This window comes from Clarias gariepinus, chromosome 21 (genome assembly GCF_024256425.1).
Source record: "Clarias gariepinus isolate MV-2021 ecotype Netherlands chromosome 21, CGAR_prim_01v2, whole genome shotgun sequence".
NCBI classification, from domain to species: domain Eukaryota; kingdom Metazoa; phylum Chordata; class Actinopteri; order Siluriformes; family Clariidae; genus Clarias; species Clarias gariepinus.
This window is the reverse complement of record NC_071120.1, coordinates 20,645,146-20,672,335: the sequence shown is the minus strand read 5'-3', so window position 1 is coordinate 20,672,335 and position 27,190 is coordinate 20,645,146. Positions and strand designations below refer to the sequence as shown.

Below are 27,190 nucleotides of genomic sequence, written 5' to 3'. Positions count from 1 at the left end.
AGAATGGAAAAAAAACTCAGTGCCTTGTAAACACCGAAAGCAAGCATTTGGAGTCGTCGCTTCGTGGATCAATGTTTTAGGACGACACTCATTAAAGTCACACTGGGCCAAGAATGAAAACCTCATTAAAAACAGATCCTCAGGATCGCGGCATGAATTCCACCAGCACAAAAACCGGCCATGGGAAGGAATTATCCTCTCATTATTTTCTTCTTTATTTTTTCTTTTTTTTTGTGTTCCTTTGCTCTTTGCATTCTGAAGAGGAATTAAAACATTAGCCTTAACAGCTGTAAATGGCACTAACAGGAAATCTTCAGACACCTACCGTGTAATCTGGTTAAGCTAATTGTTCGGCCTGTCCTACGCCTCGCCGTGATGTGTTAAGTAGTGTAATTAGCATACAGCGGCTCCGGATAGCATTGTTTACTCGCCCTGTCACATCATGGTCTGCTTTTCTAGGAGTTATTTATTTATTTATTTATTTATTTTTTGCCTCAGGTGTCAAATAAATTTGCATGGAGGAGGCAGATTTTGATAATTAAAATGCAAGAAAGAGTTGAAAAGATGATGCATTCTGAATCATGAGCTGTCAAAGTAGACAGAGGCACACAGTATTATTATTAATAATAATAATAATAATAATAATAATAATAACAATAAGCTTTTATAATGCTCTGTAATAATTACTGCTGAGGAATGTGGTAGGTCTTAAAAGCCGTTGTGAGCGCAAGTGAATATAAAACCCTGACTATCAAAATGCTTATTATTTATTAATATTAACTATACAACAGTTATTCTCAACCGAGTAATCTGATTGGACGAGAGGCTTTTTACAGGTGGTGATAACAGACAGTAACAGCACTACGACATTTATACTGTATGTATCATACGTCCCAAAAGCTGTAATATCCGTTATTTACACAAAGTTTCGGCCGCTGCATGGATTATTTACTTTAAGCAAGAAAACACATCTGATTATTTTATGATATTTTAAACAACACTTTATCTACTTAATAACTGCTTCTTTAATGTTTCGAATTGCCTCCGTGTTCAACAGTGAAAGCTAACTAGCTTGTAACACAACGTTGAATCTCAAATCCCTGTAACCCCTAATCTAGGGCACTAGTTAGTGCATTGAACAAGGAATTGTAAAGCACACTAGCGTACTAGCTTTTAATTTAACACTCTTTGGGATTCAACTCCAGGACTCAGGAGGATCACGTAGCTGATATTCTAAATTTAGAACAAATGGAAATACAAAGAGAAACTTGAGAGACTTACAGGACTGTCCACCACCCCCTTGGTTAGTCGCGGTTAGCTAGCTCCACCAGACGCGGAAGTACATGTGTTGGCGGCGCAGAACAACTGGTCAAATAAAGAAACAAATCATAATCTGTTGATAATAAACTGTGTTTGTGGAACTGTTGTATAAAAGCAATATCACACTCAAGGTCATGCTGTCGTACTGGATATCAGTCCAGCTGTGATATATTGGTTAATTATTTTGTTATTTCAATATTTTTAGTATTTGTATTAATTAAATTTTTTTGACCACACAGCATTTAAATGAGGTACGAAACGACTGCACATAAAAACAAGAGTTTGATTATAGCTACATAATTAATTGCATTAAAATTTGTTCAATCTTAAAAACGGCTACAATTTATTTCAGGTGATATACACACAAAGTTTAAATAGATATATAGATACTTTATTGATCCCAAAGGAAATTCAATAATTTTTATAATTTATGTGTTTGAAGAGTTTTTCAATAATTTATGTAATAATAACTCTTATTGTAACCTGAATTTACTTCAATTTCTTCCCTTAGGTCACACCGTCAGAAACATTCAAGCCTTCTCCGTACTCCAGAACGCCTTCTTGAAGGCCAAGACCGGCCGGCTCGCCCGCATGGTCCTGGACGCTGTGGCAAACATTTACTCCGCAGATCACGCCAACTACTTTATCTTGGAGGCTCAGCACACGCTCTCGCAGTTCGCAGAGCGAGTGCCGCGCCTGCCCGAGGTCCAAGTCAAATACTTTGAGCTGCTCGAGTTTGTAGTGTTCGCGCTTAACTACGTCCCCTGCAAGGAGCTGTTTAGCGTCAGCGTCCTGCTCAAGTCCAGCACGTCTTACGCGTGCAGCATCACAGCCACACGTACGCTGCTGAAACTCGGCCGACATCACGTGGTGTTCAGCGACGTTTTCCGCGAAGTCGGCCTGCTCGAGGTGCTCGTCAACCTGCTGCACAAGTATGCAGCTCTGCTAAAAGAGCCAGCACAGGGTCACGGAGAACAGGGTGAGGTTCATTTGGAAAATAATAAGCCATAAGTGCGCATACATTCAAAGCCTGGTGATGCCTGCAAGGCAAAGTGCCAATCAAATAAAAACACTTTCTACAGTTAAACTTTGGATCGCGATCATAATTCCTTCCGGAACGGTGTCTGTAATCCAGAGCACTTGTATATCAAAGCAAATTTCCCCAGAAGAAATAATGGAAACTGAATGATTCGTTCCACACCCCAAAAATATTCATATAAAAATAATTAAAACTAAAAATGAAACAAATTTACCTACACAGATTTACAGTCTTTAAAAAAAAAATTTCTTAACAAGAACCGTTGTTGCAGTACAGTTACTAAAGAACGGTCACTATGCTTGGACACAAAATAAAAAAATGCTTTACACACACACACACACACACACACACACACATACGTGGTCACAATGTTATAGTAAAGGTACATATGCGCACAGATGTTGAGTATACGAGTGACGCATGCGCACTGAGATTGAGCATGGGAGACGATTACCCACAATCCTGCAGCGAGAGAGAGAAAGAACCATTGGCTTAGTTGTGTTCACGTGACACTCAGTAGACAAAGTTTATGCATACTACTCATATGTCAAGACCTCGCTCGTTTTAGCAAGTCAGAATTTATTAACATTTTTTGCTCGTCTTGTAAAACAAATCCAAGGCTTTTACTGTATATTGGATCCTTATTTATGGAGAAATTGTAAAGTTAAGAAACATTACTTGTTGCGGTGGAGCTTATTTTTCATCCAGTCCAATGTAAAAAGAAATTTGATTACTATAAACACATCCAGGCAGTATTCCTTCCTTATATGTAATGTTCTTAGGATAAGCGATAACCAAAATAAAATGTTTACTCAATGTGAACCATTGTTCCAGATCTAGAAACACAATTCATATGGCTAAATGATATCTATTCACGCACTGTTTTTAGGTGATTCCAAGAACAATGTGGCAGAGGAACAGAAACAGCTGGCGTGGCTGGTCATGGAGACTCTTACAGTCCTCCTTCAAGGCTCTAACACCAATGCAGGTATGTGAGTTTTTACTGAAAGTGCATCCTTTTACTTAAACCGTAATTTTTGATTCACAACCTGCCTTCTGGTGTAACAATAAATTTTTTTCAGGCCATTTTTCTGCAAAAAAAAGTCAATTTCTAATCCCTCTAATTGCTTTGTAAGCAGAGTCTCAGTCGTGGTGTTACCAAGTAAGCAAGGATTTATTTATTTGTTTATTTATTTTATATTTCCCTGCTGACAAACTGAGGTCGAAATCAGGAGCTACTGTCTCTTCTCTGTTCCCCCTGTCTCTCTCGGGCTGTCTCACTACTGTTCAGGGGAAGTGAAAGAGAAACCAGAGTGATGGGTGGAGGGTTAAGGGGGGGGTTTGCGTTTCCCCTCACTGACTTTCCTACAGTCACTTCTACTTATCTGACTCGGTGTTTGGGAAACAAAAGATCCTTTTTTAGGACTGCATCTCTATCCGTCTCAGCAGATATTTCCTCTTTGTCATTGGTTTATTTTTTTCCCCCTCAGCTTTTCTTATGCACCAGTTCTTCCTTTTCCTCTATTCCGTTTCCCTTTCCTCCATCGCTCCTCCACTGTGTGGTTGTTGTTATCTTTGCCAGTTTTATTTCCTTTGCAGTTTTATTTGTAAATTTCCTGGTCTCTTTTTTTGTCTTACTTTATACTTCAATGCTCAGTCTGATTGTTAATTTTTGGTAACAGCAGCCATGATGTTTATAATATAATGCTCATTCTAATTAGGGTTGGGTACCAAAAGTGTTATATACCTATATAACTGATATGTACTAGAACTGAATCAAAGCACAGAGGTGTCACTGCACATGTAAAAATTCTTTCCTGACTGAGAAAATGCACGTAAACGCGAGTCGGAAAGCTCTAGTAATATAAATCCAACCAATCTTTTGTAGTAACACGAGTGTCCATCTTGTTTCCACATTCCAACTTAAAAGCACCACTCTGGGAATGAGACCATTCACGTGCATGCAGTACTGTAATTACACTTGCTCTAACTGCAGCTGGTAGCGTTAGCTTGCTAAGCTAAAGCTAAACATAAAATGCCTAAAGCTTAAAAATGCATAAAATGCTTTGGCTGTATTTCACAACAAAGGATTCCGCCACCGTGACATGCAGCAAATGTTTTTCAACTATTATCAAACCTAATGAAACATTTGAAGACACACGGGATGAAGTTAAAAGCAGTGCCCGACCTCAGTCAGACCAACCCTAAGCCAAATCAAGAGAGGTGTTCTGTGTTGCCAGATAAGGAAAATATGGTCATATATCCGCATAAGAATTGCTGAAATTTAAAGCTGGTTTGAAGCTAACCGAGAATACCAACTGCTTTACTGTTATTAGTGTTAAGTTATTGTGGTTCATATGTAGCATGTGAATTAGTTGTTTTTTTTAATTTACTCATATTTATGTATACTTTAAATATATTGTTTACAAGATGTGTACAATATATTCGTTAATATTTGTTTGCATGGAATCTTATTGCAGACCCATAAGTGCATATGAAAAAATGTAGTTGAATTTTGAGTTTTTTTGGGGTTTTTTTCGATATAAGGGCATATATTTTTTTGATTCTAAGTAGGGAAATCTTCTTCCGTGGGCCGGTCTGTACTATACGATTTTATTGTATGTATAGATTTTTAACAAAAAAGCTGTTCTTTAATGTTATCTATCATTTTTTTATGGCTATTTGTAGTTTTAAGTATCGGTTCAGGCACGGTTTAGGCACTGGTACCGTTTTAAAAGTATCAATTTGGCACCGCGATCATTAAAAAAACGAAACGATAGCCAACGAAAATTCTAACAAATCTTTTACAGTACAGTAACTTTTACTCCTGGCTACTGGTTTTTCTTTATAGAAATGTATTGAAATAAATAAATTCCCTCCACCCTTCCTGCACACGCTTCTTAAAACATACCAGCTTACAGATTTTATTGCTCATATAAAGTTTCTGTTTTTGACTTTTTTCTGTTGCAAGTTGCTCCTTTGGGTTTTTGCAGATATATTTATTAAATTGCTTTCTCTTGTTGCCGGTCAAAGCAGATACTTTGAAGAGATTCAGGATTCTAGTGTTTTAGGATGTTCAAGTATTTGGATTTAATGATGTGCTTTACATTGGGGATGGTAACATTTCTGTCTTGCATTGCTTCTAGTGAAATAAATGCCCTTTTGTTTGCGTCACTATTTATCGCAGGATGATCTTTATAGGGATGTAGTTCTCAGTGCTTCTTCCAGTCTTGTCTTCAGATCACTGTAGCAAAGCTACAACTTCAAGCCTTAAAACTGTAAAATGTTACAAACGATCTCAGCAAAGTTAAACTTTTTTGCTTCTTTTTAGCAATATATAGTAGTAGTAGTAGTAGAGTATATAGATGTAGTAGTGTACATAAGTGTAGGCTTTTTTTTTCTTTTATATAAAAATACCACATCTCTGAAATATTGAATACATTTAAACTTTAACATATTATGCCGCTCTAATGGTCAGCTGGTTTATGTGGTTAGGAGGAAATGTGATAGTCCTTGACCCTCCCTGACTAATTGGTGGTAGTAGTAGCCTTAAAGTGGGAGCCCCCTAGTGACAGGTGGGAATTGGATACAACTAAATAAGAGGGGGGGGATCGTGGAGAAAAAACAGTCATATGCCAGTAAACTGATGACAGGACCATGGGTACCCAAGGCTCACCTATGCACATGTGGACCAAAGGCCAGCCTATACAGTCAAAAAGGCACAAATTGTTAAAAAAAAAAAAGTCAAATTGTGAACTATGATCGAAGGTTATCAGAAGACCATGTGCAGCACAAGACTGCCTACACCACCTCTTTACAAATTCCCCAGATCCCAATCTGGATAAGCATCTGTGTGACGTGCCGGAAAAACAAGTCCTAACCACGGAGATCCCACCCGGCAACCCAAAGGATCCACTAACAATGTCCTGGTGCGAGACACTGGCGCACACCCCCAGAAGTTTGGTAGTGTCACGTCCCAAGGGGACAGAGCTGCCCAGGTGGCACAAGAAGTACTGGTTATAATATTTTGCATTGTAATGTGATGCCATTATTTTACATTTTTTATCACATGCTTATGAAGCAATAAGGAATAAGACAATCAATTCAGTTGAGCAGCATTTCCAAAATGATTTTCTGTTGCAGGTTTGTTCCGGGAGTTCGGCGGCGCTCGCTGCGTGCACAACATAGTAAAATACCGGCAGTGCCGCGAGCACGCGTTGATGATCATTCAGCAGCTGGTGCTCTCACCCTCCGGAGATGACGACATGGGCACACTGCTGGGTCTCATGCACTCTGCACCCTCCTCTGAGCTGCAGCTCAAAACCGACATACTGCGGGTCAGAACGCATACACACTCCCACACGATGAATGTGGCATTGACGTACAACAGTGTAATCTTCAAACAGTGACGTCCTAAAGCTTTTGAGGAAATAAATTGCCCTTTGTTGGATTTTGGGGTTTAAAGTTGCTGTAAACATGAAAAGAAATTGAATGACGTTCAGCCTACCACAGAGTCATATTAGAGAAGCATGCAGCTACAGTAATAAAAAATAATAATGCCCGCTAACCACGGACAAATATAAATATAACAAGTTTTTTTTTATTTTCATGGTTGAAGCGCTATGTTGGTAATCAGAGTTTGTCAATTAAGACCAATAAAACAAGCCAAAGCCACTTGAAGTCACTGAGAGTGAATGAAAGCTTCTTCTTTACAGCTTTTTGAAAGCAGGGATTGGCTTTGAACTTAAGGTTGCAAAATTTTATATTTCCCCCATACAGTGTTTAAAATATCTAGTAGTTCTGAAATTGAAGCTGAAAAATAAGTTAGATTATTATATTATAATAAGTAGCATTACGTATTTAATATTATATATTTTTCCTACAGTATGTACTAAATGTGTTTGTGCGTTTAATTAAAGTGTTATACGAGCCGCATGTATGATATACTCCATACGTGTTTAGAAAATGAGATCCTCAAATTTTCATTGGATATTTAATGATTATACTTTTTCATTCTCTTCAAGTGTAAGGTTCTACATAGTACCTAAGGAGGTAGATGTGAATTGATTTTCTGATTTAAGAAAAAGGTTTGACTCACTTTACATAGGTATCACAAAAAAAAAAATTACAAATCATCTTAAATTTTGCAGATTTTAAGGTAATGGATTAATTGAGCTAGAGAAGTGTTTACTTCTAATGGAAGAACAACAAAAAAACTTGAATAAATTTTGGTTTTTGTTTGTTTTTTTGATTCTGCAGGCGCTTCTGGCTGTGCTGCGAGAAAGCCACCGTTCCCGCACCGTCTTCAGGCGTGTGGGTGGCTTCGTCTACGTGACATCACTGTTGGTGGCCATGGAGCGCCTGCTGGGCACCAGCACACGGGTCGAGTCGGACTCGAGCGGGCCATTAGAGCTGCTGTGTGCCGTCTTCCGCACCCTGACGGCCGCCATGCGCTACGAGCCGGCCAATGCGCACTTCTTCCGTACCGAGGTGCAGTACGAGAAGCTGGCCGATGCCGTGCGTCTCCTCGGCTGTTTCTCCGACGCTAAAAAACTCGCCCCGGTGCATACCGTTCCCTGCAACGCCATGGCCTCTAACGGCCAAGTCTTTCAGAAGCTCCTGGAGGACGAGGCAGTGTCTGAGGAGAGTGTGTGCCCACAGCTGGCTCACTGCGCCAAGCTCTTTGTCTACCTCTACAAAATGGCCACTGACTCATTTGACAGGTAAGGATATGTCCGTGTTTGTTTGTCAAGAATGGATTCATAAAGAATTTGAGTTGGGGATTAAGTATAGTTTTAAAAAAAAATGTCTCTAGTATTGAGACACTACTCAGTCTTGTCTTTTTAAAATTAATGGAAGGTCCATTTGCTTTTGTAGTGCAGCTGTGCTGTTAGCCTGGGTCATTTCCTTATCTATAGTTTGTATGTTTTGAGTGAGTGTGTGTATTTTCCTGTGTGTATGCACCAGACAATATGTATAAATAATCTTAAATTCTCTTCTTAGCTTTGAACTAACTGCTTCCATCTTTTTTTATTCTTCTCTTTCTTTTCTTGCTGATGTAACCCATGACATCACCTGGCTGTACATGCGGCGTGTGTGTTGCTTCACCTGGCTGATTGTGGGGATTCTGACGCCTGTATGTGTGGATTGGATTTGCAATTTTTTGTATGCTTGCTTGTATGTGTGTGTGCGTGTAGTCGTGCTGAGCAGGTGCCTCCCTGCCTGACTCACGAGACCTCGCTCCCCTCTCCTTGGGGCACGCCAGCACTCCAAAGAAAGAGGTACTGCACTCTGCACTTTTTTTTCTGCCTCTTCTTGAAACACCCTCTCTCTCATTCCTGAATCTGTTCCTGTTGATGTGTGCTGTTTCTTTTATATTTTCTAACACAAATCTTATCTTAAGCTCTATTTATAGATTTTACTGCCTCTCAGCCCTCTTTTTCTGTGTGCGTGTGTGTGTGTGTGTGTGTGTGTGTGTGTGTGTGTGTGTGTGTGTGTGTGCGTGCGTGTACGCGTGCGGTTGCACATCAGCCTGCCATCTCAAGCTCTTCTGCTAGCTTCCAGCTTGCAGTTGTGGAAAAAAAGGCCTCTCAACTAGTTTTGCAAATAGCTCTCCAGGGAGATGAGATCAGTAATTAACATTGCATCAAGGCAGATGTTTAATTGACCTACATCAGAGTCTAGCCCTGTGGCCTCCTAGGGTGCAAATTTACGCATAAATAGAGTGAATCATGACTTCCCACAGAGTCCACATAAAAAAAAAAAAAAAGAAAAGTCCATTAATTACCAGACATGGTTCTAGTTCTTATGTAGTGTTTAAATGAGCAGTGCACGAGAATGAGCAGCTATGTTGAATAATATAATCTCTTATTTAACCACCTTCATCTTAAATTTATCTGAAAATGATTTCCTCATGCTCCCAGAATCACTCTTTCACAATTTGCGCCTTGGAATGTGCCTGTGTCATCAGGGAAGAAAAACTCATTATTCAGTACATTCAGGTCTTCAGCTGACTTCGTTTTATTGCCTCATAATTTTGCTGAGTCTAGACCTGACTCACTGAAGCAACCTCAAATTTATAACCCCGCCTCCAGAGGCTTGTAAAGTGGGCACTATGCATGATGTATGCATAGCTTTATGTGCTTCCCTTCCTACCCTGATGCACATGTCGCTCTGGAATACTGTTGGCTTAATCTGGACTTATCATGACCTTTTTTTCATCGCTCCAAAGTTTAATCATTATACTCCTTAAATAAAGTGGAAGTCCCCCCCCCCCTTCAAAGTCTCACTAACAAGTGTTTTTTTATGACCACACAGCTGTTTAGTCCCAATCCTGTGAGTCCTCATCACATTGTGCTTGTGGGAATGTTTTTCATTAATTTTTTTTTATACTTTTTGTTTTTCATCCATGCAGTATTCATCATTGTAACAATATGATGATCAACTTCTGTACCTGTCTAAACATACAGTATAAGCATGTTCTCTGTTTATTTGTAAATTAATGCTTTTTTTATAAATACTGTATACAAAACTGTGATTTTAAAAAAAAAGAGAGACAAAGCAGAAGTAAAGATTAAGCAGTGAAGGGAAACAGGTGTTTAGCATAGTTTTTTTTTTACATTTTTAAAATGTATTTATTTATTTATCTATTAAAATATTTCCAGTGTATATATTAATTTACAAAAAATAAAAATTTACTCCCATAATGTATCTGGAAGCTGTTTGACATGTCAGTTTTGCCCCATTTCTCAATAAATATACTTTCAATTCCTTGAAAAGGTCATGAAGATCCCACTGACATACTTACAATTTCCAAATCCTCCATAAATTTTCTGAGGGATTCAGATCAGAAGATTGGCTTGGCCAAGACATGCAAGGCCTGGTTAACTTATTTAGACTGTATGATTGTTGTATCGACTAATGAGATTTAAGATATTTTTAATATGTCCAGGCACATTGCTCCTTTCATGTTTCATTCAATGACGTGTCTTGCCCCAGTACTTTTTGTATCAGTAGCAGCCCATATCATGATGCTCACACCTCTCACACATGTTCTTTATTTTGTGTATCGCATTCCCGGCCATTAAACACATGATTCATTTTTCTCAAAATATGATGAGTTGTTTAGTTTAGTTTTTTTTTTTTTTTTTTTGACTATCTTCCTAAAATTGTATTCTTTGTATTTCTTTTTTACTTGTCTCTGTGCTTTATTTTTAATGTCAGAGGTGTTGTGTATGAGATAAAGGAATGATTAGAGATGATCGCTTGGCAGCTTATAGTTTATGGCTTCACTGTCATACTTTCTTATCATTATCTTGCCATACTTATCCAAGGATAAGTTGGTGGGGTTCTTTTGTAGCTTTTTATAAAAAAAAGATTTTTTTTGGAAAAACTTTTTTTTTTCCATTTGAGGAAACTCATTTACCTTTACCTTAATTGCTACCTGTTACATTTGGACATATCCACCTGGAAATACTAACAGTAAAAAAAAAAATTATGTGAATACTTTTTAACTTAGGCCGCTCAACATGACAATATTTGCAAGAAATTAATATTTTTTTACATTTTTTAATGTAACTGAAACAAAATACAACGACAATAAGATAACTTGACCTTCTGCCTCCCACCACACAGACACGGCTACCACAGTTCCTCCAGCACGGCTCCAACCAAAAACCTCACAGACTTGAAGCTGCATCTGGGAAACCCCTCTCTGCATGCCTCCGATCCTGTGGTTATCCATGCAGGGGCTGTCCTGGCCGTGCTGGACCTGCTGGCCTCCATCAGTTCTGACTCTGAGCCTGAGGTACACCGCTTTGTCCTGCCATGAAGATGTCTGATAGCGTAGCAGCTATGTAAATTACAAATCTACTTTTGAGCACTAGGGACTTTTTTTTTATCACTATTGGTCACTTATTACTTTTTCCATACTCATTAAGTAGACAAAAATAAAACAATAATGTGAAGGTTGGAAAAAGTTTTGGGAATGTTTTTTTTTGTTTGTGTTAGAAAGCAAATCTTAAAAATGTTTAGTTTCTATTTGCACATTCTGTTACCGAACCATTACCTTTATTTATTTATTTTTTTTTTAAGTGATAAAACGTAATGCCAAAGCATCGCAGAGTCTTTTTCTGCATATCACGATACCTATGTGTCATTTAATTAAATTAGCGTTTCTGTAAGTATCACTACTGTTTTATAAATATCGATTTAATATCATGTTTTCCCCTGACTTCGTTACAATTTTAAACCTTTAAAAAAATAATGATTGATTTAATTGTAGCCCGTTACTTATTACATTAGTTCTATCACTCAAAAACCAAGTGAATAATTTAAACAATAGAAAATAACTTTAAATACTAGAGTTTAACATTTAACTGAGCAGCATGTATCCCAGTCATCCGCCATAACTATTATATTTTTAAGAACATGGCAAATTTAAAAAATACAAATTTACTCCTATAATGTATCTGGATGCCCCAGTTTACCACCCTTAGCATGTTGTCTCAAAGCTGTTTGACATGTCAACATTATGAAGGAATTTTTTTTCCCAGCTTCGGGGTTCAGTTTTGCCCCATTTCTCAATAAATATACGTTAGGGATTCAGGTCAGGAGATTGGCTTGGCCATGACATGCAAGGCCTGGTTAACTTATGGCAAATAATTCACTCCTACCACAAGGGATGAAAATGTTAAATAGTTCACAGTGTACAACCAGGAGGATAATAAAGAAACAATGACGTTTTGCCACCTCAAATACTTCCAAAGTCTCAAAACTCACTCTGGTTAATTTTTTTCCCTCAATCTCTACAGTTTAGATTAACTTTTTAAGTTTGTTTACCAAGATACCAAAAATACCAAAACTTTTAAAGAAACTATGAATCTTTAACTTTGCTTTAACACACACAAAAAAACTTTTTTTTTATTAAATGCATAAGATACTTCAAGCACAGGGAAAACAACACTTTTTTTTTGTAGGCTGCTATTTCTTTTCAGCTCCTTTCATGTTCCTCTGAGTGTGCTGTGACAGTCCTCTTGTAAAGCTATTGATGAGAAGCTGACAAAAGTTTGGAATAATCTCAGTGTTTTCTCTAAAGTTCTTTGCTTGAGTTCCTGTCAACTTCATCCAAACATGTCGCCATTGCTTCAATCATGTTTTTACTTGCAAAAGTGAAAATATATTTTTATTTAGTTAGCCATGACGCCAAGACGTTAATTATTTATTTCAAGCTGATTTTACCCTAATAAAAGATTTTAATGACGGTTATAAGATGGACAGAAATGCAGGTTACATGCTGTTATTTTTACTTAAACCCAGATATGAGGGAGACAGTGAGAAATACATCAGCTTTATCTTATATACCAGGAAAAAGGATCTGCTGATCTGATAAAACCGGTTTAATTTAGCAAAATGGTCTTTTTTTCAATATTTTATTTGCATTGCATTATGGATGTGATGGTTTACTCACACCAGCCTATAGTATATAGGCCTTTTTATTTTTATTTTTTTATTAAAAATTCAAAGATCTTCTCTATTTTTTGAGCTTTTCCAAATTCTATATAATAATCTGATCTTTCCTCAAACGTCCAGCTTTAATCTTCCTAACTGTCCCATTTCCCAGAATGCCTTGGAGTTGCAGTTGGCCGTTGCCAATATGCTGCAGTTGTTGGTGCACACCGAGAGGAACCAGCAGGTACTGTGCGAGTCGGGTCTGCCATCACGCCTGCTACAGCGCTGCAGCTGCGCCATGAGTGACGAGGAGCACCCGCTACACCCACCGCTGCAGAGGACCTTCGAGAGGCTCGCCTCGCAGAACCTGCATCCCATGGCTCTCCGGTTAGTCTAAAACTGAGCAGTCTGGGAAAAAAAAATTCCTGAGAATTATAATACTGCATTATGTAAAACAATGGATAGGGATGATAGGATCTACTTTAGGTGTGTGACCTGTCTGTCCTTGTCAGGTTCACACTCCTGCCAGCATCAGAGATTATAATATAATTATTTTATAAATTATATTTTTTTTGGGGTGATGTCGTGTGTAACTTATTAGTTTATATTGCAGCTATTTTAATCAGATAGGTGGTAGGCAGGCGACCTTTAACCATTTTGATGTTAACTTAAAAAAGCCTTTTTTTTTTTAGCTCATTTTTTTGGCGGTGTGGGGATAAAATCTATGAGATGTCACTGCGGTTAAATTCTAGCAAAATGACCAAAAATCTGGTTTTGATGAAACAATATAAATATTAGGGCTTCAACTAACGATTATTTTAATAATCGATTAATCTGCCAATTGGTTTTTCTTCTTCTTCGATTAATCGGATTTAAAAAAAGAAGCATAAACAAAAGAAAAGCATTGATTTCCAGCCCTTTATTTAAAAACAGAACTAAAATCTTTAGAAAGTACACTAACACAAAGACACAGACATGTATGTGTTACATCTGCCAAATATATATAGTGGAACCTTGGGTTATGATAATTTGTTCCGGAAGTATTCCAAAACACTCGTAAACCAAATTTAATTTTTAAAAACACTAAACTGCTGTAAAGTAAGAAATAACAAATTAACCTGCACTTTACCTTTAAAAAGAATTGCGACAGAGCAATGTTTCTGTGTAGAGCAGAGAGAAGGAGTGTGTGTGTGTGTGTCTGTGAAGGTGAAAGGACACCAGGATGGGTGTGTGTGTGGTGGGGGGTTGGAGGGGTTGGGGGGGGCACAGTGTCCAATGACACAGCAGCCATAGAGCAGCCTAAACCTTGAGCAGAGAGAGAAAATAGATTTTTAACGTCTCTAATGAGACTTGCTTTTGTTTTACACACGCGCTGTACACACACGCATACAGACAGAAAAATAAAATGTGTTTTACGCGCACACAGTTGGTCACAGTGTTATAGTAAACAGTACGCGCATGCACGGATGCTGATTATACCAGTAAGAGACGCGCACTAAGACCCAGCAGGGGAGACTTTTACCCGATTATGTACTTCTCTACCTTCGCCATGTATCTTTCCTCTACCTCCGCTCGTTTTTTTTTTTTTTGCTTCGCACTGTCTATGAGGCACCGAACTCTGCTAGCATCAGTGCGCGAGGCTGTCCGCTCCGCTCCGCTCTCAACTACAGTTTTTTAAAAATAATCAAATGTCTTCGTGTCACGCGACACAACGAATCGATTATGAAATTCGGTGCCAACGCTTTTAGTAATCGATTTTTATCGTTTTAATCTATTCGTTGTTGCAGCCCTAATAAATATATTTTAGAAAACTATGTGTAAACTTTATTATTCTTGGTTAGGATTTCTGACAGTATTATATTTCTTAAGGAGCTAGCTAAACCCGCTGAAAGACATGTTAACCATTTTTAGTTGAGCATGTTTGATCAAGCGTTCAACTTTTTCATTTATGGATTTAAGGTTGCTTGTGATGCTCCTACAGTTTATCATCATCACTAAAACAGAGAAGAGCTCATACATACTCTGTACAGGTGACAGTGGGCAAAGAGATGTTTGAATGACATTTAATAAGATTTGTTTAGGTTTTCTAAACAGTTTTAATGTAAACAGAAATCAGTCAAGTGATGAGGCTTGAGTTTAAATATTGTAAATAATGTTTAGCTCTTGGGTAGAGACGGACTGGATTTGGATGAGGATGATGTTACAGTGTGAATTATTTTATTAATTGTAAAAGGTTAATTCTTTTAAAAATTTGATAGTAATTTAGTTTTTCTGTAAATAGTTTACCAATGTAAACACATTAAAATGTTTAATGGAAGATGCATGCAAAAGAGCATTATTCTTTGGAGGTTCAGAAGAAGCCTGTAGTTTTTAGAATTATATGTAGTTGTCTAAATTTGGTCATGTGAATGATGATACTCTGCTTAAAATAAATAAATAAAACATTGACAGAGAAAGTACAAGTACCTAGATTTGGGTACTTGCCAATAGATGGTACTCGCTCATACAGGTAGCTGCCGCTGTTCCAGAGTACAACATTTAACAGGACATTTTCGGATGACTTATGTTTGAAGCACATCATCAGATGCACCTGTTATTGTTTTACTAGTTTGTAAACCCTGAAACTGCTTTGAGTGTGAAGTGGCTCACTGAAAACTAACATAATCAGTCAGTTGACAGCGCTATTTCAAATATCAGTAATGAAGCTATTGAAAATATATGTTTTAATACATGCAACTTTACTTACAAGAAAAGCCACATACATCCACATAAAACATTTGCATTGAATTGGGTAGAAATTTGCCTCTGTTCTTCCCTTTGTTCCTTGTCCCTTTGTGGCCCTTCAGTATTACCATGGCAGCCGTTCGAAATCACAGTAGCGTTGCAATGTTTTAACTGAAGTCACAACTGGAACTACACAAAAAAATATTTTTTATTTTGAAGGAAGATAATTTTCATTATGTTTATTTTTAAAAGTCGCCATGTCTGCGCTGCTAAGCAGATTAACTAGAGAGAGATGTACTGCAAGTTAGCGCATCAAATTAACCTTACTTGTACTTGCCGACATCAAACTTTAAGGGGGAGAAAACATAAGCTGACCTGATTGCCCTCTCACAGCTCACCAGAAAGATGGTTTCACTTCACCTTCCAATCCAAGTTGTCAGATTCGCACATCCGTTGACATGAGGGAGGCGAGTGGCTGAGCACAGGGGCTGTGTAATGAGTGTCTGACTCTGTCATAAAGTGTTATAAGTGAGGAAGCATATGAATCATTTTACAAGTTGAAGTAGATTAGCACAGTATCCAACCAAAAGCAGATATTTGTATGTCTATTTGTAGTGTCTGTGCATCCCGTTTTCTTTCTTCCTTTTTTTTTTAAAGGTTGCATTTCAGTGGATTGTATAGAAAAATACTTGTGTATATAAAACATAAAGATTTTGTCAAAACACAGAAGAATGTGAGCTCTTGCTCTTGGGTCTATGTCTAGTATTAGCACGATTAATTTGAATTATTTAAACTTCTTTTATTTATTTATTTAAATAATACATGTTTTTGCGACTAACGTAAAGATTATTTTTCATGGTTAATCTGGCGATAATTTTCTGTTTGAATTAATAATCCTATTATTAACCTGCCATAATAAAAAAATTTATTAGTATATTTGAAACTTTCAAACATTATTCTCATAAAATATTTATTTTGTAACATTTATAACTTTTCTTTTAAAAAATTGCTTCTTCATTAAATGGCATTGCCAGACTAGCCACTAGCATTTGCTTGGAATAATCTTCTGCTGAGTTCTTGTCTGAAAGTTAGGCTGCTGTCTTTATTCTGAGGTCAAAGAGAACCAGGGTTTTCTTTTTTTTAATTCTTGACACAGCGCCATTTTATTTGGTCTTTCTTTAAAGAATTACCACATGTCAGAAGATCAGGTTTGGATTTTTGTGGATAAAGTATCATATTCCACCATGCGCTGGCAAAAGTGGGGATGGACGAGCGACGGGAAGGCAAAAATCTTCCACACTGTTATATTGTACTGTACATAATCGCTTTCCGTTCAAGGCTACTGACTCCCAGTCACTACTGTGCAGGTCTGAACGTGTTACATCAGTTCATTTGTAACTGCAGTGCAAGCAAAAATGTTTGCCCCACATGTGATTTGCATGAAAGAAGAGTAGCGTCCAGTGATTAGTTTTTTTGTGGTCCGAGGATGTACCTGGTGTCGAAAGAACTTAGATGGTGGTAGAGCATAAACAGAAGCATCGGATATCTGCAAACAAAATTCAGACCGATACTAGGGAAGGTGAAAGTTTCTGAAAGAGAATCATTACTGGTGATGTGACATGGATTTATCACTACAAGTCTGAGAGTAAACTGCAGAGTATGGAACGGAAACATCCTCAATCACTGACCAAGAAAAAGTAAAAAAATTATCCATTAGCTGGAAAATTAATGCTTATAGTTTTCTGGGATTCTCAAGGGCCATGATTGAAACATTATCAGAAAACCGCTTCAACACTCAACAGTACTCATCACAGTGAGATCCTTAAGAACTGAAGCCTAAACTTCAGATTAAACACAAAAGACTGCCAGGGCATAGTGATCTTGCATGACATTTTTTTATTCACTAAATAATGAAGAAGTGAAGACAGCGGTGCATTTGTGGCTTGCAGCTCAGCCTAAAACATTTTTTTTAATGAGGGAATTTGAGAGCTTTTTAACAGATTAATAAAGTATATTGAACAGAAAGGAGATTATGTCTAAAAATTATGTATTTGTCTTTTCTAAAAGTTAAGTGATGATAATTATTTACATAATAGGCACATCATTCAAGCGCTAAATATTAGACTAACTTGTTTATCCTATAGTCCTCCCTTTACTAATAAAAAACAACAACTACTGGTCACATGACCATGTTTTCGAAGAATAAAATCCATTAAATAACATCCAGTTAAACTGATGACCACAGAGCTCATGGTCCACCACGGTTAGCTATTTCCTAATTAAACTTTAACTTTCATTTTAGGTAGGATGTGACATCATAAAGCTCCTTTTTCTGTTTATTATTCGAGCTCAAAGATGCAAAAACCTTTTCCATAGCTACTATCATAACGATCATAATTATTCAAATAATACACAAGCATGCAGTCTAGAGCAGATGAGTGTTAGTTATTAAAAGTCATCTCTGCTCCTTATCTCGTGATCTAGCTTTGATTCGATATGTAAATGAAATCGTCTCAGTGTGTGCCTGATTATCCAAGCCGTTCCCTGCCGGTCAAAAGCTCACAGCACTCTGCCGGTTCTTTGAGTTAAAAAAACCCGAAAATGATCAATTTTGTCAGGCTTCTGTTCTTTTTAAAGTGCTCCGTGGGTTGTCTTGAAGTACACGGTCAGATTGGTGTTTTTTAATTTTCCGCATGGCTGCTTTGGCCTTGATGGAGGACGCAGACGCCCTGCGCTAGCAGTCTGTATTTTGTGCGTTTTACAGGCTTGTCTTTAAGAGTTTGTAAAAAGGAATAGAATGAAATTGTGTTCACTGTGTATTTATCTGTGATAGTTTTCAAGTTCAAATTTTCATTTCTCAAAGTGTTTATGGTGTGAACTACTATTAAATTGGGTGAATTATATATAATAAAAAAGCACCCTGTCCTGCAGTCATGTTGCTCTTTACTGCTAAATAAGGAGAAAACCTGCTATCATTACTTAAACAGTAAGAGTGTAATGAAAAACTGATTTGAATCAGATCCAGCTGTCTACCAAAATCCAGAACTGTGAAAATTAATGTATGCAACAATTAATGTACACTTCACAAAAGAATGATCTGTTTTTATTCTGTGGTTTATTTAGTTGTTTAATTTTTATATATATTTTTTTTATTTCACAGGGAGTTTTTGCGTTTAGGGAATCCTTTAAATTGCGGCGCCTGGGACAAAAAGCTCCTGAAGCAGTATCGGGTTCACAAGCCAAGCTCGCTGAGTTATGAGGCTGAAGCAAGAAGTAAGTCAGTCAGATGATCCATGCTAAATATTTTTTTGCCCTGTTGTCTTACTTTCTATGACCTCCTATAAAGTTTTGTTTTTTGTGTAAAAGAACACATCCTCTAGGTTTACAACTGTATGACAATTACCTTCACATTAATGAACCTTAACTTTGTGTTTCTGGTTAAAGGTGTGGCCACAAGTTTTAAAGGGATTTTTTATTTTTAAAGTGATGACGTATTTTGTTGAATAACATTTATTTTCAGTGTAACTAGTGCTTGTGGAATTTGAATCCAATTATTTAAATTGTTTTAACGTTCTGGGTGACAAATTTCAAAACTTGTAACATAACTTCTAACATCCACAACCCATGGGAATGTACTTACTGCATTTTCACCGCAGGTTTGATTTACTACAGACTTCAAAAACTCCAAACAGTCCTTTTAATCAACAGTTTGATAGATTGATTAAATTGAATCACACTGTCTGGCTGATTTAAATACAAGAAGTTTTACTTTATTAAATTACCTAAAGCTTCATTATTAACATCCTAAAGTATTGTCTTCCAAGCTTTGAATATTTTTTTTTTTACTGCCTTTAGCTTGAATCTTGATTCTTGGTTATTTATGCAAGTGTAGTAAGCTGGTCGTAATTAAGTTAGTAAACACAGAAATAAGCTGTCTGTTGCAGGGACTAAGCCTAAAATGAAAAGCTGTTTTCTCGCTGTGTGTTTTTTTTTTTTTTTTTTTTAGACAGCATGACGGCCTCTATGGAGGGCCTGGGGATGGACAGCGTGTTCGCTGTGAGCGAGGAGAGCGGTTCGTACCGGATCAGCCGGAGCTTGGTGCGCTCGGCTGAAGCTAGCGCCGTGCCCCTGACACGTGTCAAGTGTCTGGTGTCCATGACAACGCCTCACGATATCATCCGCTTGCACGGCTCTGCACTCACTCCAGCCTTCGTCGAGTTTGATACATCGCTTGAGGGTTTTGGGTGAGTTACAGCTTTAAAGTTCTCCTTTTATTACAGCCTTTGTTGTATAATATTGTAATATATATAAATGCCTGTAGTGTGTAACAGAAGACTATACAGGTGTGTGTGTGTGTTAGTGAGTGAGAAAGTAAGAAACCTTTTAATGTAGAGTTAATACCTCCATTTTAAAGAAGATATAAAAATATTTTATTAAAACAATATAGTTATAGGTTTTCTTTCTAATCTTTCTCCGGAAACTGTATCATGAATTCAATAAGCATAGATGCATCCTAGCTACCTTAGTTAGTGTTTCATATTCAGCCAATGTTTTGGTTTGATCAGGTTTTTATTTTATACATCAAGTGGAAATTAACAAAGGATTACCCAATAAATCAAAACCAATAAATTTTTTAAAATACGATCATGTTCAGACGTTAGTAACTCCTCTTTTAATTCCATTTTTTGTTTTTGGCCGTTTGTTTACTGAGTTGAGGTTTGGATTTCGACTAGGCCTTCCCAAACTCTTGATTGTTTTTTTTTTTTTTCTTCAGACATTATGATGTGGATTTACTGTTTTATCCTGTTACATGACCCAATTTAGCCTTAGCTGTCAGACAGATGGCCTCACATTTACCTCATTGGTCTAAAAGTCTTGTGGTTTGTTTAGATATAGTTTTGCAGACTTTCGTTGTGCTTCCGTGGTGTTCTTATAAGGAAGAGTCTTTTTCCTGGCAAATACCATACTTGTTCAGTCTTCTTCTAATTGTGCTGTCATGGACTTTAACATTTAAAATAGTCAGTTAGGCCTGTTGTGTCTTAGATGAATTCACTTGTGAATAATCTTTATCAGTGTTGAATGTTAAACTCTAAAACATGTAAAATGTGTAGGAACAATTGCTTCTCTAAGACAATTGCTTACTGTATGTTTTTCCCTCTTGGCATTATGTTAACACACGCTTGGATGCCCCAGACCAGTACACTGTCAAAACTTACTTTTATAGAGGTCTGCAAACTTGCTGCAAATCATTAAATCAAGGGCTGATGAATCGATTGGGATTTGCCTAATACTGAGACCTACTATGATCAGATGATTTTCATTATGTTTTTGCATAAAAAGAATAAAAGAGGGAGCTAATAACTTTAACCATGACTGTAAAAGGTTTTAATAAGCATAGTGGATAAATCATGCACGCCTTCATATTCTTCTATTGTTATCACAGAGCTAGCCACTTAACTGTGATAAGTATTTCTTTTCCTAATATAGTTTAGTCACGGTATTAGATTTAATATATGAATTTGCTTGCATGTTTGTTGATCTAAACGTATACTTGTATATATTGCAGAACTTATTTAAAGATAAGAAGTAATACTTTGTTTATTTCCAGTGCTGTGAGACATGTTGATTTGATGTCGCTTCATTATCTAAGAAGGAACTCGTAGATAGCTCCTTGCAAATCAAGTAGGAGTTTTAGGCCGAGGAGGCTTTACCTAGTCGTAGTACGGTACTTATAAGGTGCGACCTCTAGTTGAACAAAGTCTTATTTAAACTGACATTAACACCAGGCAGTTAAATCAAGCGAAGTGATCAGGCTCCAGTTCCTTCAGTGCTGTGACCGACTTTAAAATACGAGAAAAAGACTGATATTGGTAATGTTTAAAGTAATTTAAGGTTTTAATAGTTATTTTTAGGTAGTGTATTTCATATAGTAGTTATTCATTTATATTTGAATAAATAATAGTTGAATTTTTACATTTAGGAACAAACCAGACTTTGAAAAGCTAAAACACTGATCTTCGCTATGCATGAAAAGTCATGTACTTTTACTTGCAAGTAAAAGCATAAAAATTTCCTGTAGAAGCATGTTTTAAACAAAACAAACTAAGCCTTTATTTCGACAGGAAATACACAAGATTTCAAGAATGTTAAGCTTTTGGAAGCAGGTTAAAACCTGAAACGGTTATAGTTTTTGTTTTTTGTTTTTTTATGTTGATTGGGAGATAAAAAAAATAGTATTTTGCTATTCTTATACAGGTGCAGCATTATGGTCCGCTTGTACTGTATATGTCTTCACTTTTAAAGACCGACGATTTCAAAGCTAGAGTTAGAGACATACTGTAAAGTTTTATTAGAAAGGTTGTGTCAGTGTTTTATGCTCCCCCCCTCAGTAGATGTTGTCGCTTTGAGGTTTTTGGCTCTAGTTGTAAACTTCTACACCACAGAATAATATCTAAAGGCATGTAAATCTTCATTATCTAAAAGCATAATTTTTCCAGTATATTATAGAATAGCATTTGAAGTTCCCACCTACTTTTGCTAAAGATAATTCAGGGATGCTGTTTACACGTTCTCCAAATAACTCTTTTTGCTTAGATTTAATATTTGTTATGATAAATGAGGATATGTACACTGAGCCAGCAGCACTCCTCATCAGTATTCTGCACTGTTAGTAATGTTGTGTTAAAATTCTATGCTTGAGTAACTTATCACAGCAAACACTCATAATACATTTATTTTGTTATATTATACATATTGTGATCTGTGATTTCCATTGTAGCTTAGACAGCACACCCTTGTAACTATCTGTATCGCAAGCTTGCTCCTAGGCGTGTCTAAAAAAAACTATTTTATTGTGACGCTCATATGTATGTATACAGGTGTGTGTGTATACATATATATATATATGTATGTATATACCGGTAAATGGTTCGAATCCATACGAGATATCCAAGAGGTTCGTTGGACTGGTGACCTTAACCTGCTATCTCCGCTAAACACCCCCGATGTGTTTTTCTTATCTTGCGTGTGGTGTTAGTGCTTATTCAGCTAAGGAATTTGGGAATTAGAAATCTCTTGAGACACATGGATGGTTACAGGGCTTGCAAATTGTCAAGCCTGGAAACTGTGCTAACACAACATTCAAACGGAAGTACTGTATGTGGAGTCTAACTAAACTTGTCTAATTTTAAGTTTGGGATTACTTTCTAACTCCAAGCAATGCTGAAGCCACCCCAAATATGCACTAATCTTCGTTGAACAGTTAATGTTAAGATGTGTCGGCTATTTTCTAATCCGAGGTGCTGTTTGTTATTTGATGCTTTTTGAGGCTGATAACCCTAAATGAACTTCTCCTCTGCAGCAGAGGTAAGTTTTGGACTTGCTTTCCTCGGATGGTCTTCATGAGATCTGTCATGGTTTCCTCATGGTGCTTAATAGGTTTAGCAAATGCACTTGACAATACTGTTCTTGCATAACCTGTTCCAGAAAGGCTGACCTCCGTGTCCTAAACTAACAACTGACTGTTGCTGTTTTTGTTGTTACATAATTACCTAATTACTTGTTACAACCTTCCTACTGTGCGTGTTATTCCATGGTTTTGAAGTCCCCAGTATTGTTGTAGAATGTAGAACATAAATGACTAAACAAAAACAAAGAAATTTGCAAGTGATCCCAAACTTTGTGTAGATAGTGATCGATGGAGATCAATGCAGCTCTCAGATTAGCGTCTTTGTTGGATGACATGTCAGAAAGCTCCACACAGAAGCCGCGGTGGATAATTATAAGTTTGTCACGTAATGTGTAGAATCTCAATACTTAAACAGAAAAAGAACCATTTTAACATTTTACTAACAAATTTAAGACAGAGAAAATGTATAAATGTTTATTTAAAGTATGTCTCCATCCAGATCATGCACCCTAACCCTAACCCTGTTTTTTTTTTAAATCATTACTGTTGTGCGAAATGCTGCTGCAATCTGTTGCACCAGCGCCTTACCATAATTACACAATAATTTTGAATAAAATGAAATGCAAATAATGATAATGTTAGCGCAGGCTGTCTACAACAAATCAAAACATGTAGAAGTAGTAGTAGTCCTGCCCACAGGAAATATGTTCTAAGTAGACTTGTGTAGATCCCTTGCTTTTTGTAAAGATAAATTAAGAATGTTTTGAGTTCATTCACATGAAATAAAATCCATCAATAAGCTAACATTGGATAGGCTTAGTTTCAACAGTTGTTAGCTAAGAGACAACTAAAACTGTTTGGGCCAGAAAGGAAATGAAGGATGAAAACTTTGTTTAAATAGCTCTACAGCGATATGTTAAATTGTTTGATTGATTGATTTTTGCCCTCCTTTGATTGGACACTTTTAAACACTTTGTCCTCGAGACCAGCAGTGAAAAAATATGTCAGACATGTGGACATGTGTGTGTGTGTGTGTGTGTGTGTGTGTGTATATATATATATATATATATATATATATATATATATATATATATATATATATATATTTGTGTGTGTGTATTTTAGAATGGTGTCTGCTCTGTTTTCAGCAAAAAGTGCTGGTGAACAGGATATTCTGGTCACACTGTCCCACATTAGCACCCTCTCTCTCTCTCTCTCTCTCTTATACACACTCAAACACAAACCTCCATCTGCCTGAATGAAATATTCATTTAAACTCGTTTCTTATCAGGACCAGCGGATTGCTTTAACGGAACGGACACAGCTGCACTTGAGCTTCTGTGGGCTTACTGCAAAAGGCGAAGGCATTAGCATATTTGTATCTCCAAAACACACACACACACAGACACACACACTATATGTGGTTAGGCCTAGTTTTTTTGTAGTCACAGGTTATGGGTTTGAGGCTGCATCTGCTAGTCCTGCCTGTTAATATCGAAAACTTCTGTAATTCGAATAAATTGGACTCTGTGGAGACGATATTGGCAGCTGTAATAACTGCTAAATGTCTGATTTATCATTCCTTCATATCAGAGTATTTATATTTCAAAATCACTTGTTAATTTCAATGTGCTCCTACTAATGAATTAGGGCGATTTACTAACAGCTTATACAGTCTTGTGGACATTTAATATCTGATTATAAGTTCCTTAGCATGTACTGTAAGTATCCAGCATCTTGATCGATGTCTGACATTCACTGACTTACTAACAAGGTTGTATACAGACTGACTGTTTTTACTGCCGTATTTATTGAATTGGCTTCTTAACCAGCAGAATCTTTTCAGCATCAAAGCATTAAAGGCTTCAAAAGTAAATCCTGTTTATTTATTTCTTTGTTTATTTTTAGATGAAAGTGTCAAAATTAATTAGATAGATTTACAAGCATGTTCTTGAACCAAGCCTGTTTTCTGTATAAAATGATTACACTTAAAAAAATAAAATAAAATTACATACGATTTACAGATGAAAGCTGTTTTTTTTTTCTTTGTACACATTTCTTTTGGTTTAAATTTTTTTATTTCTGCATAATATAGCGTTGAGCATTAACCAGTTCAGTTAAGCAGTAAGCATATGCTTTACTTACCTTTAATAAGACATATCATAAGATATTTTCAATAGTTGAAGAAAAGAGGTTATTTTATTACCTAAAATCAGACAGGTCAAATTATTGGTTTGAATTGGGCTAAGAACTTATTAAAACTTGCAACTAAGTGAAAGAAATGTGCCTGGAATTTTTTTTTCAAAGTGGGATGTTAAAAAAAAATCTACAGTAAAACTCTCAGTTATGTTTTATAGTGTAATTGGGACTAAACAGCTATGTATCGATAAGAAAACCACTTGTAAGTGAGACTAATTAGAAACTTCTAAGGGAACATAAAGATTGGATTTTGGAGCAATGGACAAAAGGTCATGTGATGAGTAAATATTGACTCTATTCCAGAGCGATGGGTGAGAGGAGGTAAGAAGAGAAGTATATAAAGTGACGCAACCATCGTGCATAGTGGCCACTGTACAAGACTTTGGAAGCAAGTTTATGATCTGGGGTTACTTCAGTCGGTCAGATCTAGGCTCTGCAATGTTTTTTGGCAATAAAATGAAGTCAGCTGACGACCTGAAAGTACTAAATAATCGGGTCATTACATTTATGGAGTTTTTCTTCCTTGATGTGACTGATAGAAATCTTTTTACTCATGAACTGACCCCCAAGGGGTCTTGACCTTGATCCTGAAGATTGTGCCAATTATCATTTTAGTTAGTAAAAGATCTCATGTCACAAATTAATATAACTCGTGACAGAAATGAATGGTTTGACATTGCATCAGGTTGTTTAAGCAGTGCCATGAAGTATGCATGCCATAATTAATGGTAAAGGTGATCTAATGAAATACTGTTTTGTTTTTTGCCCAGGCTGTGTAGTCTCCTTGTATTTTCCCCAGTTATTGCTTAAATGAGTATAAGTTATTGAGAAGCACATGAACCGGAATGCACAGAAGTCACGCTGCATAAGGTTTTAAGAGCTTTAGTGAGATCAAGCTTAAGGGGGTAAAATGTGAGCTTACAAATGGCTTTTATAGAAAATGCTGATTTCCTGGGATTTTCAGGCAGAACAGCCTCCACAAAATGGTGTGAAATGGGGAAAAAATCTGTTGATTGGAAAATCTGCTTTTGAAAGAATTTAGAGAAGAATATCCAGAGTGTTTTGAGGTGGCAGGAAGGCTTGTAGTGACTGAAATAACCATGATATACAGAACTTGTGAACAGAAAAGTATTTTAAAACACACACAACACAATAAAACGTTTCACTCTTTTCAGGAAGGAAGAGGAATTTAGGGTTCTGTCAGACAGGTTCAATTAAACTGCACTGGTAAAGATTAAAGACAATGCCCCCCTGTACCATCGTGGCATCAAACAGATAGCATAGTGTGACATGCTCTTTGATCATCTCCCCTCTACCCCCCCCCCCCCCCCTCCAGGTGTTTGTTTTTGCCAAGCCTGGCTCCTCACAATGCGCCATCCAGCAACACCAATACATCTGGAGTAAACGACGGAGCTGTAGTCAGCGGCATGGGAAACGGTCAGTACCTACAGTATACACATACACACACACACACACACACACACACACACACACACCAGCAAGGACTGACTCAGCAGACAGTACCCACTCCATCTCAGTCCATATGCGACAAAGAAATGCAGCTGCTGATAAAGTAGTCGAGACGAAGTTGGATGAGAAAGCACAGGACGTCCTGGAGTTTTGGAGAAAGCAGGAGTGAAAAGAAGTGGTGCAGAGAAAATACTAAGAGACAGCCGAGAGCTCAGGGGAGATTTACAAATGTGTATATGTAGAGACGTGTGGAGGTGTGTGTGTGTGTGTATTTGTGTGTGTGTGTGTATTTGTGTATGTGTGTGTTTTTAAGTCTTCTCTGATACAGCACTGCTGAGTAGCAGCATTATGTAGTATTAATGCGATGATGCAGGATTCTGCATAGAGCTTTTTAGATCCATCGTTCTTTTTTCTGTCTTTCTCTATCCTCTCCTCCTTTTTTCTATCTATCTATCTATCTCTCTCTCTTTCTCTCTAACTCTGTCTCTCTTCTGATCCTTCCTCACTCAGAAAAATAAATGGATGTTTTCAGTATTTATAGACAGACTTCTGCAGCATGTCCTCTGGCCTAGTTTTCCGTG

General features: G+C 37.0%; 1 protein-coding gene across 5 annotated transcripts in view; it reads left to right on the top strand.

Annotated features, from left to right (window-relative positions):
* The window catches only part of wdfy3 (WD repeat and FYVE domain containing 3), a 106,501-nt gene that overhangs the window by 30,561 nt on the left and 48,750 nt on the right, over window positions 1-27,190 (top strand). For 4 of the 5 annotated variants that reach the window (XM_053481514.1, XM_053481513.1, XM_053481511.1 and 1 more), the window contains exons 9-18: window positions 1,832-2,299; window positions 3,249-3,347; window positions 6,503-6,696; window positions 7,619-8,082; window positions 8,557-8,640; window positions 10,994-11,165; window positions 12,981-13,195; window positions 18,693-18,805; window positions 19,539-19,776; window positions 26,476-26,576. In XM_053481514.1, the coding sequence (XP_053337489.1) occupies window positions 1,832-2,299; window positions 3,249-3,347; window positions 6,503-6,696; window positions 7,619-8,082; window positions 8,557-8,640; window positions 10,994-11,165; window positions 12,981-13,195; window positions 18,693-18,805; window positions 19,539-19,776; window positions 26,476-26,576 (2,148 nt within the window). The remainder of the gene's footprint in view (window positions 1-1,831; window positions 2,300-3,248; window positions 3,348-6,502; window positions 6,697-7,618; window positions 8,083-8,556; window positions 8,641-10,993; window positions 11,166-12,980; window positions 13,196-18,692; window positions 18,806-19,538; window positions 19,777-26,475; window positions 26,577-27,190) is intronic. The other variant, XM_053481515.1, reaches the window with a different exon arrangement.